Source organism: Lolium rigidum, chromosome 7 (assembly GCF_022539505.1).
Source record: "Lolium rigidum isolate FL_2022 chromosome 7, APGP_CSIRO_Lrig_0.1, whole genome shotgun sequence".
NCBI classification, from domain to species: Eukaryota; Viridiplantae; Streptophyta; class Magnoliopsida; order Poales; family Poaceae; genus Lolium; species Lolium rigidum.
Window position 1 is genome coordinate 122,216,776 of NC_061514.1, and position 16,002 is coordinate 122,232,777.

General features: G+C 52.2%; 2 protein-coding genes and 1 non-coding gene across 3 annotated transcripts; all 3 read right to left on the minus strand.

The window, feature by feature from the left end:
• Nucleotides 1-3,391: 3,391 nt before the first annotated feature.
• On the minus strand, nucleotides 3,392-4,801 carry LOC124670548 (ETHYLENE INSENSITIVE 3-like 5 protein). The gene has a single exon (XM_047207034.1). The coding sequence runs from the start codon at nucleotides 4,799-4,801 to the stop codon at nucleotides 3,392-3,394; it is 1,410 nt and encodes a 469-aa protein (XP_047062990.1).
• Nucleotides 4,802-11,791: 6,990 nt separating this feature from the next.
• LOC124671921 (PLAT domain-containing protein 3-like) lies at nucleotides 11,792-12,429 on the minus strand. Its single transcript, XM_047208239.1, has one exon. It carries the CDS (start codon nucleotides 12,427-12,429, stop codon nucleotides 11,866-11,868), a length of 564 nt encoding a protein of 187 aa, XP_047064195.1. The 3' UTR covers nucleotides 11,792-11,865.
• Nucleotides 12,430-15,678: 3,249 nt separating this feature from the next.
• LOC124679859 lies at nucleotides 15,679-15,797 on the minus strand. Its single transcript, XR_006995286.1, has one exon. It is a non-coding gene; the product is annotated as a U5 spliceosomal RNA (small nuclear RNA).
• Between the last annotated feature and the right edge of the window lie 205 nt (nucleotides 15,798-16,002).

A 16,002-nucleotide genomic window follows, 5' to 3' on the forward strand; every position in this document is an offset into this window, starting at 1 on the left:
GCACGTCCCCGAGCACGCGCCTACCATCGATCGAGCTACGGGTTGCCGCTGCGTCGCCCCTTCGGGCCACAGCGCCGCCGCCTTAGGTCCATGCTACCGGCCTCTGACGCGCCTTCCAAGGCGTGTACGTTGCTGGTGGCCTCCCGCCGCTGCATCGACTCGCGCCCTGCAGCTACGCCGGCCCCTCGGGCCGAGACGTCACCGCACGCAGTCTACTTCGCCGTCCTCGCGCACCGACGTTCTAGGCTACTACCGCGCCGCCCCATCGGCGCAGGTCGCCACCGTCAGCGCAAGGTCTACGTCAAGCCGCCGGGTTCCTCCTCGCCAACTTCGAGTACCGCCGCCGCACCTCCACAGGTACCACCGCATGACCACTCTAGTCGTCGCGAGGCCTCGCCGACCACCTCTACGGTCCTAGGCATCCGGCATGGTCACTCCTGGTCACCGCTGGTTTCGCCGCCTTCTACGTCTCCGTCCACCACGACCTAGCGGTCCATGATGGTCCCTTCCCTCGCACGCCGGTATTGGCAACACCGACGCGTGCCTTCATCCCCGACGCGCCCCCGAGCCTGGCAAGCTCGGGCCAGCACCTCGTCTTCATCGGCTTCGTCAACGTCTTTATCGGCATCGACTCTTCTACGACTGCCTCGACCGCGTCGCCGACTTCGTCCCTCGGCGTCCCCGGCGCCCGCTGGCCCTCCTGCGGCCGCGCGCCGGCGCGCGACCGCGGTGGCCTCCCCGCCTGGACCCTCGGCGTCCGCACCGCCCGCGTCGCCCCCGTCGCCCCGTCGCCGGCGCGCGCCCTCGCCCGCGGCGCCCCCGTCGCCGGCGGCGCCCTCGCCCGCGGCGCCTCCGTCGCCTCGCGGCGCCCTCGCCCGCGGCGCCCCCGTTGCCTGCGGCGCCCTCGCCCGCGGCGCCCCCGTCGCCTGTGGTGCCCTCGCCTGCGGCGCCCTCGCCCGCGGCGCCATCGCCCGCGACGTCCGAGGCGTCCCCGGTGCCCCCGTCGCCCGCGGCGGCCGCCTCTTCGCCGTCTGCCTCGCCACCCGTCGCTGCGGTTCCTGAGCCCATGCTCACCCGCGCCGCGCGGGCGTGCGGCGGCCGTCTACACGCTACCCCGCCGACCGGTATGTCCGCGCGGCTTCTCCGTCTCTGCGTCTGCGCATCCGGGCCGGCGGCAACGGCATATTGCCGCACGACGGCGGCGTCCCCTCCACCGGCCGACCCGGCCAAGCGCCCGGTCGGACCGGACCGTCGCCCGGCCTGTCCGGTCATCGAGCCGGCCGGACCGGCTCTCCCACCGGCTCGGCGACCGCTCCTTCGCCGGTGCCCACCTCGGCTCGCGCTGCCTTGCGCGACCCGCGATTGGCGTGCCGCCATGCGGGGAGGAGTACGACGCGCTTCGGCGCAATAGGACCCGGGAGCTCGTTCCCCGGCCCCCTCGCGCCAACGTCATCTCCGGCAAATGGGTCTTCAAGCACAAGCTCGGCTCCGACGGTACTCTCGAGCGCTACAAGGCGCGGCCGGGTGGTGCGCGGCTTTCGGCAGCGCGGCGGCGTCGACTTCACGGATACGTTTGCCCCGGTTGTCAAGCCGGGCACGATCCGCACGGTGCTGCACCTCGCCGCGTCTCGTGCGTGGCCCGTGCATCGGATGGACGTCTCCAACGCCTTCCTTCATGGCCATCTGCGGGAACGGGTGTACTTGTCGGCAACCCACCGGCTTCGTCGACCCCGAGCGCCCCGATGACGTGTGCTTGCTCTCTCGGTCCCTGTATGGACTGAAGCGGGCGCCCGCGCCTGGTACCAGCGCATCGCCGGCTTCCTGCATCAGCTGGGCTTCCGCTCCACGCGTTCCGATGCGTCCCTGTTTGTCTACCGGACCGGCAACGACATGGCATACCTGCTGATGTACGTCGACGACATCATTCTGACGGCTTCCACCGCTGGTCTCCTTCGACAGCTCACCGACCGCCTTCGCGCTGAGTTCGCGTTGAAGGATCTTGGCCCGCTTCACTACTTCCTCGGCATCGAGGTTGTCCGACGTGCGGACGGATTCTTCCTCCATCAGCGGAAGTATGCTCACGAGCTTCTCGAGCGTGCTTGGGATGCTTAGCGCAACCCTGCGCCTACTCCTGTCGACACGAAGGCCAAGCTTTCCGCCGGTGATGGGTCGGCGGCGTCCCGACGCGCCGTTCTATCGCTCCATCGTCGGTGCCCTTCGGTACCTGACAGCGACGCGCCCGGAGCTCCGGTACGCCGTGCGGCGGGTGTGCACCGCATATGCATGCTCCTCGGGATGCTCATTGGGCCGCGGTGAAGCGGATTCTCCGCTACGTCTGCGGTACCATGGGCTACGGCTTGACATTGCATGCTTCGCCCTCGACGTCGACTGATCTTGTCGCCTACTCTGACGCGGACTGGGCGGGTTGCCCGGATACGCGCCGCTCCACCAGCGGCTACTGTGTCTACCTCGGCTCGTCGCTTGTTTCTTGGTCCTCCAAGAGGCAGCCCACCGTGTCCCGCTCCGAGTGCTTGAGGCCGAGTACCGCGCCGTGGCCAACGCCGTGGCTGAGTGCACATGGCTCCGTCGGCTTCCGTCCGAGCTATCTTGTCCGTGGTTTTACGCGACAACGTGTCGGCTGTCTACCTCTCCGCCAACCCCGTTCATCATCGGCGCACCAAGCACATCGAGCTGGATATCCACTTTGTTCGTGAGCAAGTTGCCCTCGGTCGCGTTCGAGTTCTTCACGTACCGACGTCTCGGCAATTTGCCGATATCATGACGAAGGGACTGCCATCCACGACTTTTCCCGAGTTTTCGCTCCGGTCACGTGTGTCGGTGCCGACCCTTCGGCTGCGGGGGTGTTGAGTAACATATTGTATAGATATAGGTCCCCGTGTTTTCTCAGGGTTGTACCTGTAATTGTACATGTGTCCGCCTATATATATACGAGCAGCCGGCCCTATTGGTGCTGTGCAATCTCCAATACCCTTTTCTACAGGTAAAAATGTAAAAATCCTAACACTATTTATGCAAACACATAAGAAAAACACTATGTAAATTGTGCTCATCAACTCGCAACTCATATGACTCATAAATACACAAATTGCGATGCGGCCCTCTTTGGTTTTGAACTTGAGTGAGTAGTTAAGAATTATCGATTTGTTTTTATATTCACGCTCAAGATCAGAGAATTTCAATTATCAACAAATCTCTGTAAGCCGAGCAAGCTTATTTACATTGAAGATAACAAATGAGTCTCACTTTTTATTGGATTGAGAGAAGTTGCATTGCTCATGTACTACTCTATTCTGGAAGGAAGGATAACTGATTAAATAGGCGCAAATAATTAACAGGCCGTGTTGATGAAGTAATAGTAACGGTTAACCCACTAATCCAAATCTGAACTCCCCCAGTGCCAGAACGGACTGCCCGGGAAGTCACTGATGTTCACCACATCGGCGACGCTCAGGAAATCCTCAAGCATGCCATCTTTGATCCTGGTCGCGTCCGGTGCGCCGGCCTCGGCGGCAGCATTGCTCTGTTCTCCATTTCTCTGCTCCCCAGCGTCTGTCCCCTGGAGGCAGCTGTAGTACATCTTCATAAGCTCGTCGATGGAGTTGCGGTCCGCGTCAGCGATCCCGTCGATGTCCGGCAGCGCCACCAGCTCCCTACCACTGCCACCATATCCGCCCGCGCTCTCGGTGCCGACACCGCGCTTTCGCTTGTCGACGTGCAGGCTGCGCTCCGTGTTCCATGGAGCATCAGCGGCGTCCTCCTTGTCGTCGTCTAGCTCGAGCGGCGTGATGTGTAGCGCGCGGTGCACCTGGCGGTCGAGCGCCTCCTCCTGGGTGATGACCCTGGACCAGGTCTCGGCGTCCCGGGCGCTCATCCGGTGCTGCAGCCGCTTGGACTGCCACACGAGCTTGCGCATCTGGTCGAACCGCGGGCTCAGGTGCTTGATCACCGCGCTCAGCAGCGAGATCTTCCACGCCTTCTTCAGGTCGTGGGGCTTCCGGTACGGCGGCGGGCCCTGGTGCGCCTGCGTCTCGCCCTGCAGGCCCCACCACACCTCCTGCCCCGTCGGCCACCACGGCGGCGGCAGGCCCCTGTCCAGCGGGAAGCTCCGCTGCGGGGGCTCGCAGTGCTGGATCAGCGCCGAGAGCAGGGACCCCAGCGTGCTGTCCTGGATGTCGAGCAGCCCGTGGAGGAACGACGCCGCCGCCGCCGGGCTCTCGACGTCCGTCATCCCCGGGCCGCCGCCGCCGGACAGGGCCGGCGGCCCGGTGCGCTCGAACCCGACGTCCTCCTTCCACCAGCCGCGGAGGCTGTCGGAGGAGCCGGACACGGGCACGCCGGCCTCGTCCACGATGCCGTACACGAACCCGCGCGCGTTGCACGCCTCCATCATCCGCAGCATGTGCCGGAGGACGCCGTCCTGCGCGCGGAGCATCGCCTTGCGGCGGTACCGCGACTCGGGCGTCTCTGGTACCTCGTTTTGCGCCTGGGCCAGCAGCGGGTCCGAGCCTGGCCGCTGCGCGTCGGCTCGCCGGTCGTGGCCCGAGCTGCCCTCGAGCTTCATGAGAAGCATTTGGTCCTTCCACATGCGCTTCTTCAGGTCGGCGATCTCGATCGACTCTGCACTTGACTCGGACTCGCTGAACAGCTCCTCGTTCTCCTGCAGCTCGGGTTCGGCGGCAACGACCACGGTAAGGTCGCCCTTGGCCTTGCCTTTGTCCATGGCTGGCTGTGGGAGCTGGTGCAGAGCGGGAGGGTGGTTCTCATTGCTCGGGCTTCCCATGTGAAAATGGCGGCGATAAGTGTGTAGCGGCAGCGGCACAGGACGGCCGATCGGATATGGCATTGTCGCGTCGAATTTATACGTGCTGCAGAAGGATGTAGAAGAAGGTTAGGTGCGGGTGTGGCGGCGCCTTGCACTCGTCCTAGGGATGCGAGTCGCGGTACACCGGAGCGATGGCGGTATTGTTCGCTCTATACTCGGTAGTTCTCGTTGGCACATGGTTTTGGCCATGCATGCCTCACAGCTCTCCAGAAGATCCGTATATTTCCCCAATCTGTAAAAAAACTGCTGGTTTACAGTTTTGGGCCGAAAAATGCTAGAAATAGACTTTTCAATTTAAGAGTGACTATTTCTCGTTGACTAAGAACTAACTTTGTTCTCAGATAATGTTATCAAACCTAGGTTGTAACTCATGTTACAACTGATGACTAGCATAAATCACGAAGCAAATCTAACAGTCCAGATAATTTTTCTTAGTTGCATATCCACTTGCAACTAAAAAAATTCAGTTGTAACCCAACTTGCAACTCATATGCATGAATCAAGATGCAATCCAATGATGTAGGACTTGACTGAGCACAAGCTTAGTTCCGGAACTAGCAAATCTCTTTAAATTTCGTAAATAAATTTGAGGGGGTCGGTAGATCCTCATCTCTGATAGGCCTTGTCGCGAAGGAAATTCTAGGCGCGCGTGGACATTTCAGCTCGCTTCCATCCTTCCACCTCCGCCGCAGTTTCGTGTCGCCACAAATCCCAATCACGGTTTTGCTCCCTACACCTTTTTCTAGCCACTAGAAACCGTCCCCCGCCTCGCCCCACCATTCCCCAACTCGCAGGAGGCCGTCCGCCGCCCAATCGACTAGATCCCGCCCGGGGTCTCCACCGCCATGAATCCTGGCCGGACTTCAAGCGTGCCGGTGTGGTAGGCTCTCCGTTGCCTCGCTGGTGTACGAAAAGTTCGGGGCACCGGTAGGAATCGATGCACCGCAACAATAGTCATGTGGCTCGGCGAATCAACCACGCCGCAAAAATAAACTTACAGTAGACATTCCGTTGTTGCATGTGCCAGTTTCGATTAAAGAGTCGAAAAGAAGTGCACGCTTCTAGCAACCAATTTTTTTCATGTGAGAAATACCTGCTTGAAGCTAGATTTTCTCCGCCGCTATTTCCTATGTTGCAAATGCTATAGCCTTGGTCAACCAAGCATCATGAAGAGCATCTCCACTAGCAACCCAGAGCCAAGCATCATGAAGAGCATCTCCACTAGCAACCCAGGAGGTCCTCCCTAGGACGTTTTTTTAACCCAAATTAACAAAAAAATTCCTAGTAAGGCCCTCAACAGCGCGTTTTCAGCCGGATTTGTCCTATATTTCATCCGGGGACGCAGCAGCCCCCAGGTCCCAGGGCTGGCTTGGGGAGTCCAGATAAACAAATCACGCCTCCTAGCCCGCGCGTTAGTGGAGAAAGCTCTGCCCGACGGTGTCGGTGCCAGTGACGTCGACGCTCTCGAGCGCTGATTCCCTCCTTGGAGGCGCCATTGAGGATGGTGCTCCTCCACCATTGGCTCCGGGTGAAAATCTTTGTTCTGGTTAGCCAGACGGGGCAGCGACGACGCCTTGGCGCCGTTTCCTTCTTGAAGGCGCTGCCTTTGGAGCCTTTGGTCCATGTCAACTGGTGGTTGCGATGTGGTTCATGGGATGCGACTGAGTGGCTTTTGGATCGGTGGTGTCCCCATGGGGGTGTGCTCATAATCTCCTCTTCTTCGGTTGTCCAGCTAGCGGCTGCAACTCGAGCTCTAGGGTGCGCGTTCCATTGTGTGACGTTACGGCGCCCTCGAACCTGGGTGAGAGGGCAGGGGGCCTCTTCGACGATGGACGGGTTGTATCGTGATGTCGTTCGTCCGTGTTTGTAGCTGATGAAGGCTCTCTCTTTCATTGGTGTGGCGTCCTCCTCCGCTCGCTATCTCTACCTTGATCAGCGGATGTTTCGGCTTCTGAAGAGCTAGGCGTTTGCAGGCTGCATTTCTTGTTAGATCTTGCTAGCCCTGTGATTTTTCTGGTTTTTGTTGTTGTTCTCCTCAGCACCTTGTAACTCTGGCCGTTCGTGGCTTTATTAATTTAAAGCTGGGCGTAATGCCTTATGTTTAAAAAAACCCACCCACTTGCCTCTTCTCTGCTGTCTCCGCTTCTCACCCCATGCCCACCTAGCCATTTGGGGAGCACCACGGTTGGAAATCTACTGCTTTCCATGCCAAAAATTACATCCATTCGGCACTAAATAGCGTCGGATTCCGACCTGGGAGCGCCAAGGAGTGAACATGCTCCAACTTTGATAAACTTACCAACATTCTCCCACACAAAAATCTCCCAAGAAATGATAATTTCCAAACAGTTATAACATGAGATTCATATCACAAGATGGTTGGCCCTCTCACTTATTACATATAATGCTTGGTTAAAATCTCTTTGGAAAAATGCCGAATACAAAGAGGGTATATGATTGGGAAAATATCCTTAGTCGTTTCAGTTGCTTTAGACAAATATTACGTTCCAATCCATACATGCACACTTTGTCTTATCTAAACATAACACTAGTGCTAGAAAGTTCTTATGGCTGAGCCTAGCCAGTTTCCCCAACTAGAATGTTCTTGTGCTGCTCTCGTTTTGGAAAATGGAGAAGTCGTGTGTAAGTATGGAGGCAGACGTACTGGTCCAGCCCTTCGTTTTCCTGCACGATCTGGCTAGGTTCGCACGCAAGGTTTCCAGAACGGAACGGCTCGTGATGGATGGGGCCCACTAGGCGACACGTTGGATGGAGTTTACCGGTGCATGTATGCCATTTGTGACGTCGGATGTTGATTTCGCAGGGAGGAAGAGAACATGCGGAGCTTCATTTTTCTAAGTCGGCTGGGCACAGAATTTGACGATCGAGATTCCAGAGGACGCTGAATTTCACAAATGGGCGGCAGTATTGGCCTCATCAACTTGGATAAAATGGCCCCCAGAAAAATCGAAGGACGGACATCGCCACATCGGGCAGACCATACCGCTAGGCAGACCCGTTGCCTCAAAGCCGCCCGCGCGATTCCTGCCGCCAGACCGCCCGGCAGCCAAGGACCTCAACCGCTAGTCATTTACTTTTACCTTTTCGTTTTCTTTTGAGATAAAACACGGCCCCATTTCGGTTTAGAGTAATACTACATGTACGAACTAATTTCTACAAAATCTGACTTACAAACTCACGTGAAATCGGGAGGGAGGTTCACAACCCTGAAATCACGGAAGGAGCAAACAACAACCAACCATGTCCGTCCGTAGGAATTTTCCGTAAGCAACAATCCTTAAGTCGAGCTTTTCCATTTTCGTAATACCCCTTTCCTCTATTATATGTCGTTCCCTCGCCATGTATCTCCCTCGTAACAAAATGAATCCCTTCCATCGACACCCCATTACCACCTCGCGCATTAACCTTCTTCTCGAGCCACCATATGTGACCTCGAGATTATGCATAGCCAGTGCCACGCGCCCCCATAAGTATCTTTTTTCATCTCATCTCATCTCGTCGTCAGGTCACCATGACAGCAGCCCTTGTCTAGAATTCACCATGCTCTCATGCCTCCAGGCATCCCATTTTTCGACATGCTTCTCTCTCAAGCTCAATCTCCCATTACAATTGCGGACAGAACTGCATCAAATCCCTCCCTGAAGACCACGATGGTGGTAGCGGCAACATGGCAAGGATCTAGAGGTGCATGATAGAGATGATGATGATGGTGATGACGACGATGACGAAGATGATGATGGTGATGACGACAACGATGATGATGATGATGATGATGATGATGACGAAGGTGGTAGCAACAACCAATGGAGGAGGCAGGGGAGCAGGGCCCTACCTGCCCAAGATTTCAAATTTCAACTAGATACTCATTTTCTTTTGTAAAAATAATGTGTACTTGTGCCTCGCTTTGCCTTCCTCCAATAGTTTAATTTATGATCTCAAACTCTAACATTTTTTGTGCTTTCGCCCCTGCGACAACCTAGTTAAGGAATCAAATGTACACGACGAGGATGATGATAACATGGCCTGCCCAAGTGCAGAGCCAACCCATAGGACAGGCAAATATGGGAATTGATGTTGCACCGGAGAGTAGGATAGCCCTTAAATACTAAATTGTATTAGTAGCCATCATGCTATTATCTATTAGTATGTCAAAAAGGGTGAACACATATGACAATTTATAGGAGCATGTCCGGATCGGACCAAAACGGCGGAGGCAGGATCACGCCACTTACCCGGACCAGCTTCGGAGCATTATAGCTACAATATGATACATGCCTACAACAGGTTCCCCAAACGGGCCTCTAAATGAAAATGGGAGGCTCTTCATGAAACCACCGGCCTTGTTCCGAAGAGCACTAAATTTTTTTTATTTTCATGCTTTCGCTTCTCATAAAGATTGCGAACAACCCTTCCCAAGCTTCCTTTGCGGTTGTGAAGTGCAAAATATAAGGCAAGTTCTTTGAACCAACAGCTTGTCGAATCATGTTCAAGGCAACAAAGTTGAGTTGTCTATCAACCACCTCTCTTCTATCCAAATTGTTGGCATTGAAATGTTTGTACTCCTCCATGATGATTCTCCAAAGCTCATTGGAAGCACTGCACACATGAGAGCGAAACTCAAATTGTCACCTATTGAAGTCTTCAACATTAAGCTTAGGTGAATCACCCCTAGTGGTTATATGAGGGTGAGGGATAAGAGGATCGAGGGAACGCCATGATTCGTTATGGTACTCCCGCCTCTCTTCATCTCCCTTTTTGGAAGAGCCACTAGGTTCCCTATCTTTGTCTAAGTCGTCACCATCCAAGGGCTTTTTACTAGAGGGTGAGCCCGAAGGTTTACCCCCTAATAAAGGGTTTGTGTCCTTCGTGATGAGAATAACGGGAGGGGATTTCAGCGCCATTAGCCCTCGGAAGTATTTTCACATTTCTAACATTTGAGCCTCTATGGAGGATTTAAGGAAGTTTCCATAGCCTTGAGATCGTCCATAGATGTCGGCTTACCGGCCTCTTCCTTATACACATTGTTCGGCATACTCTTAAGCGGTTAAGCCCAGAATAAGAGCCAAGGCTCTAATACCAATTGAAAGGATCGTATGCCGCACGTAGAGGGGGGTGAATAGGTGCTACCAATTTTTTTAGTTATTTTTCAATTAAGGCTTGACACAAAGGCAAATTCTCTAGATATGGAAATATGTGAATTTACTTAGATGACAAGCTGCACAACTAAGCATGCAACCACTAAGCAAGATACAACAATGCAATAAAGGATAGAGGTTACCGAGAGTGGAGCACACAGAGGCACAAGGGATGATTCCCGTAGTGCCTTCCTTTTGAGGGAAAGTACGTCTACATTGGAGGGGTGTGGTTACCACGAAGGCCTAACCAATGCCACAAAGGCCTCACCCTATTCTCCGATGAGCAACACCACGAAGGCCTATCTCATGTGTACACTAAGGGATTTCCTCGAGGCAGAAACCGGGTCTTTACAAGATTCTTGGGGCACACATCCATAACCAAATTGGAGGCTCTGAAGGATGCTACAACACAACAACAAGTTATCAGTGGAGTAAACAACAACTAGGGTTTCCAAAGAAAACACTAGCCAAAGGGCCCCTCAAGCGAATGAGGGAGAAACACAAATCTCTTTGGTGAAGATGTAGATCGGGGTCTTCTCCTACGATTCTCCAAAGATCAAGAGCTTTGGGTGGTTGAGGGATGGGAACAAGTGATTTTGGTGTCTCAACTATTAGGGTTGCTTATTGGATGAACGAGCAACCTTCTCCATTGGAGAAGAAGGCTATTTATATGAAGAGGTACTCAAAAAAAGGCCGAACAACAGAAGAAGGCCTAGAAGGCCCATGGAGGATCAAGTTGGCGAAAAGCTTGACCAGCCTAAGATGGCCCAATGCCAGTATAAGTCTGTCGTAGAAACATAATGACCCGTCCCCTTCATCTAGCCTAGTGGGCCGGCTGACGAGCCATCACCCAGACGGGCGGCTCTCGTATCTACACCCAGACCATTGAGATTGCTACTTAAGCCAGTAAAATAATATTGGGAGAGAAACCAACTAATTAAAGCGGTAATTTGCTCTATGTTCTGGAACGACTGAGAGAATTGTACAAACTACCAACTATTGCTGCTAATTGCGCAAACTACTCACTTTACATGTTTGTTTTCAGAAATCACCACTATTAGTGCAATAGGATGCACATAGGTTCAAATGTTAGATTAAACTAATTAACATAAGATTTGATGGCCGGAGCCAACGAGCTAGTGATGATGTGTCATTGCCTACTGAACTGGGTTTTCTAGAACAATTTGGATCAATAATTCGAAAGTTCATCATTTTTCTGAGATTCGGCTAAACTTTTGCAGAAAACTGTTCAAAAAATACGAGAAAACCAGCTACATGGACGTCAATGCCACATCATCATTACCTCGCCAGCCCAAGTCATCAGATTTGCATCATATCTGTTGTTAATCAGCTTAAACTGAGTTGGATCTTTTGGCACCCAATTTCATAAATAGTTGGTGCTATGTGAAAAGACTGTAGAGTGAGTAATTTGCGCCAATGGTTGGCGTTTTGTGCAATTTCTCTATAAACTCTGATACAACTCAACTCATGAAAATTGCTCGAAGTGCCTTCCGTGGATACCAGAATGGACAAGGAGTCGAAATGATGTGCCACGACCACGATGATGTGAACACTTAATGTCCACGTTGCGAGAAACAATGTTGTCCACCCCTAGTGACGCAGACGTATTACCAAGTCGCTGTCAGTTCGACACGCACCACTCCACAAGACAGTTGTTACCCAGATGGTATTTATTTCCTCGTGCTACTACGATCAGGAGGTCGGCAAAATTAACTCATGATACACGCGGCAGATCACATTTGTACTGTACATCATAATAATAATCATCGCACGGCAATAAAAATCTTCCACAGTTTTCACACCACGCTATGCACGCGGCCGGCCGGCCATGCCCACGGGTCGACATCACAGAGCGGTCGACCTGGCCTTGCCCCCCGTGGCGGCGGGCGCGGAGACGACGACGGAGTCCCCCGACCCGGAGCACGCGTCGACGGTGGCGTAGAGGCGGTAGGGCGAGGCGTCGGTGGCGAGCCACTGCTCGACGGTGAAGAGCTGCTGCGCGCAGCCGAGGTGGGGCCCCGTGGCGGTGACCTCGACGTAGTTGCAGTACCAGCCGTGGTGCGCGCCGGCGCCGTCGGAGGTGACGTTGGCGAAGCACGGCGCGGTGGACATGCAGGGGCCCCTGCCGCCGAAGATGTCGAGGTTGCCGCGCTCGTAGTAGTCGTAGCCGTCCCCCATCATCCCGCCCCACTTCTCCAGGTCGGCGATCCGGATGCCCGTGCCGTCGGAGCCCAGCAGCGTCACGCCGATCGCCGAGTCCGTCCCGCCCTTCCAGATCGACCCCGTCCGCACGTACACCGTGTACACGCATTGCTGCTCCGGGTCCGACGACAGCCGGCCGCCGCTGCCGGTCGAGACGACCTCGACCGCGCGCTCCGTCGACGCGTACGCCTGATTGACCAAGCACATGGCGTCAGAAAATCACGCGGCGATTCTAGATGTAGAAGAGATCAAGCCTAGTGGATGAGGAGCTCAGCTTACCGCGGCGGCGAACGAGACCAGCAGAAGGCAGCAGAGCTTCATGGCCAACAGGCTTCGCTGCTTCTCGACCTTCGATTGTCAACGGGGAAGTGAAGCGATTGGGGACGATACAAGTGAGCGCCGAGCCCTGGCGCTATAAATTGGATCGGGCAGGGGCCCACCGGACAGTGACACGTTGGGGAAGTAGATGGAGCCTAGAGGAGTAGATTTTTTTTTTGTTTGTTGGCAGGAGAATCCAAGGTGGCATATTCTTTGGGATTATATTGTCACTGGTTTCTGCTTAGTGTAAATGTGTAAATACAACCTCTGTTTTAAAATGTAAACCTTTTTAAATACTTCCTCCTATTCAAAATAATTCTCTATAAATAGATGTATATGTACATTAAAATATATCTAGATATATCTATTTTCCAATAATTAATTTGAACTGGAGGGAGTATAAGTTTTTCTAGAAAGCTAAAATTTTCTGGTACTTGTAAGCTATCTATAGATCATCAATTTTACAATATAATATAAATTATGTAACATAAAATAATACCATTAGGAAGTATAACATTTAATTTTTTAATAATAATTATTTTCTAATATATATCTTGTATTACAATGGTAAAATGGATGATCTTGAAGTAAGCTCAGGGCCTATATACCAGGATAAATGGAGAAAAATAGTTTACATTATGAAACGGGTAATGCGATAAAAGTTTATGTACATATCTGACAATACCATCGGCAATAAGGTGAAGTAGGTGTCGCTAGAACAAAAAGAACAAAAAATTAGCTCCACTCAGAGCATCTCCGACAGATAATGAAGATATAAAATATATGTCATACACATAACATTAGGCTAAAAAAGTGGCTTTAATATAGATGTAAAAACACCTAAACATTTATATCGCGATGCAATTTTTGCGACACACGAGGTCTCGCATAAAAACAGTTGTGTCCCTCCCAACCGCTTCTTCCCCGCGCGACCTCTTCGGTCCCGCGGCATGCCGCTGCCACAGGCACGTCGTGTGCCACCACGAGTAGGCCCAAAATCCATCGCCCACAGGTATGATGCGATGGTCTGGCCGCTTGAGGGCCCGCGCGGTCCAGTGAACTTCCCGGACATTCAGACCCGCCGTTCCAAGTGATGCGCCCCAACGAGGTAAGGCAAGTCCGCCACGAGTATATGCTGATGTCAATCCGCCAAGCCGATGAGGTGGCCATGGCTTATTTCCTCGCTGCTCACTCGGAGAACGTGGTGGTCGAGTTGGAGTTCTATGTCGCACTGGACGCCAAGCAAGCAGCTGCAGCAGCAGCTGCCGGTACAACTTCTTCTGTTGCCGGTGCCAGTTCTTCGACTTCTGCCGCAACTGCTGGCCCTTCGATCGTCGTTTGCGACATCTCGTCGGGCACGGAGATGGACACCGATTTCTGGGAGTCCATTATCCGTGAGGCCAACGAGGAATCGAAGGATGGCAGGTTCTGGGATGACTAGTGTCTAGGTTGATGATCACGCATCGAAGTGGAGTGTCGAGTGAAGATTGTCGAGTGTCAAAGTGTTGAAGCATCTATGTATGGAGTTTATCGGTATTTAATTATGTAGGAACTACCTGTGTTGGAGTTGTTGATAATTAATTATGTGTCAAAGTTTGAGTTTCATTTAAAATGTACCAAAGTTTGAATTTTTATTTGAAATTTAATAGCACAGGTGATATAAAACTCATAACCTGTTAAAAAAACAGAAACAAGTGATGTGTAATTGCCGAACACTGTCTGCGTGCAGGAGTGATACATCTGAGCTGGAGGGCTGGTTAGAAATTTCGGCGTTTTCATGTCCGGATTTATCTGGAAAAAACACGTTTGAGGATCGCTCGTGTGTATGAGTGGATCATGTATGTCTACGTGTTTTGTGGTAGTTGGCGAGGGCGGTGACAGTAGGCAGGTGTCCTCGTGTCAGCTGAGGAAGTGTCGGCTAACAGTGCATTCATTGATCAGCTACGCGGAGTAAACGAAGACCGTACCTTGATGTCCATGATCCACCAGCATATAGCTTGATTGACGAATTCATCACCTTTTATTTTATTATCATGGGGCCATATTATTAAAAATCCATCGTCTAAGATCTTTGATAGGACGTGTATATCATTGTCGCTGCGGCTGACGTACAACTATTGGACCTCTCCACGTTATGGATGTGTATTTGTTGAACAACTCTAACAAAACAAACCAGGGGGGTTTTGAGAGTTGTGGAACTTGTCCCTCCCCTAGCTATGCTTAACTGCCGTAAGCCTGGAAGACTTACATTTGGAGAATGCTATAATAACTCTGTGACATCTGGTTTGAAAATGGAGCCGGGGTTATGCCCTGTTTTTCTAAAAACATTCTAGGCCAAACTATTTTAGAATCCAATCCTTAGGTTTGGGATCAACGAGAATGAAGCTGAAACAGTGTTGGTGTATCTCAAGCCTCCAACACCGAAGCAAGATCGACGAGAACATATCTAGTTCTATCACCCCTTTAGGTGCTACCGTACAAAAAAACGTATTTTATACTTGTCAAAAAATTATACGAAAAATTGTGAGTGCTCATGAAGCATGTCCCTACAACATCCCAAAATTTCATATCAAAAAACGACATGGACACTGAGAAATAAAAAAAGAGAAAATCAGCATGAATTGACACTATTCATGCTGATTTTCTCTTTTTTTATTTCTCAGTGTCCATGTCGTTTTTTGATATGAAATTTTGGGATGTTGTAGGGACATGCTTCATGAATACTCACATTTTTTCGTATAATTTTTTGACACGTATAAAATACGTTTTTTTTATACGGTAGCACGGTAGCATGCAAAGAGGTGGTAGCACTAGATATCTTCTCTCGACGAGTTTGGCACCGAACATATTAGGTCATTTATTAACTACAAATCAATATCTAATGCAACAATATATCGAGGAATCATGACCCCCCCCCCCCGCCCGGTTTCCTCGAGAAAAGCTTGTTAAGAGTGGTAACTCGTAAGCGACCTCTGCTCCTCAGCCCGACCCTAGATCTTCTCCGACGACGCTGCTTCGGGAATGCATTGTCGGCATCTCTAGAAGCAGACCATTTTGCTGCTTAAACAGGTGACATGAGCAAAGCCTACATTTCCATACTAAACATAAAGAAAAAATTAAGTTTACGAATTGTGGGCCACTCCTAAAATAGGAAAAAAAACCTTTAAAAATTAGCGTATGCTGCTATTTGCGGCGCGCACACGGTATTCTTTAGTAAAAGGCGAAAGAATAGTTCGCTTTGTGCTCACCGCGCAGCTGCGTGCTTCTCAGTGGTCGCCCTGCCTCTCCTTATATGGATCTCTCTACCTGGTCGACGCTCACCAACAAGCGAGGTGGGACTGGTACCGAATAACTCGTCTTGATACACCCCGCCGGTGGTTAGTGAAAAACGCACCGCCTCTAACCGCTCGTAAAAGAGATCGATCTGGGAGGCCACTCTGCTTCCGACTAGGCCGGCCAAGT

What these genes read in the sequence shown, in the direction of transcription:
- LOC124670548 (XM_047207034.1), bottom strand. Translation starts at nt 4,801, where the DNA reads ATGGGAAGCCCGAGCAATGAGAACCACCCTCCCGCTCTGCACCAGCTC.
- LOC124671921 (XM_047208239.1), bottom strand. Translation starts at nt 12,429, where the DNA reads ATGTGCTTGGTCAATCAGGCGTACGCGTCGACGGAGCGCGCGGTCGAG.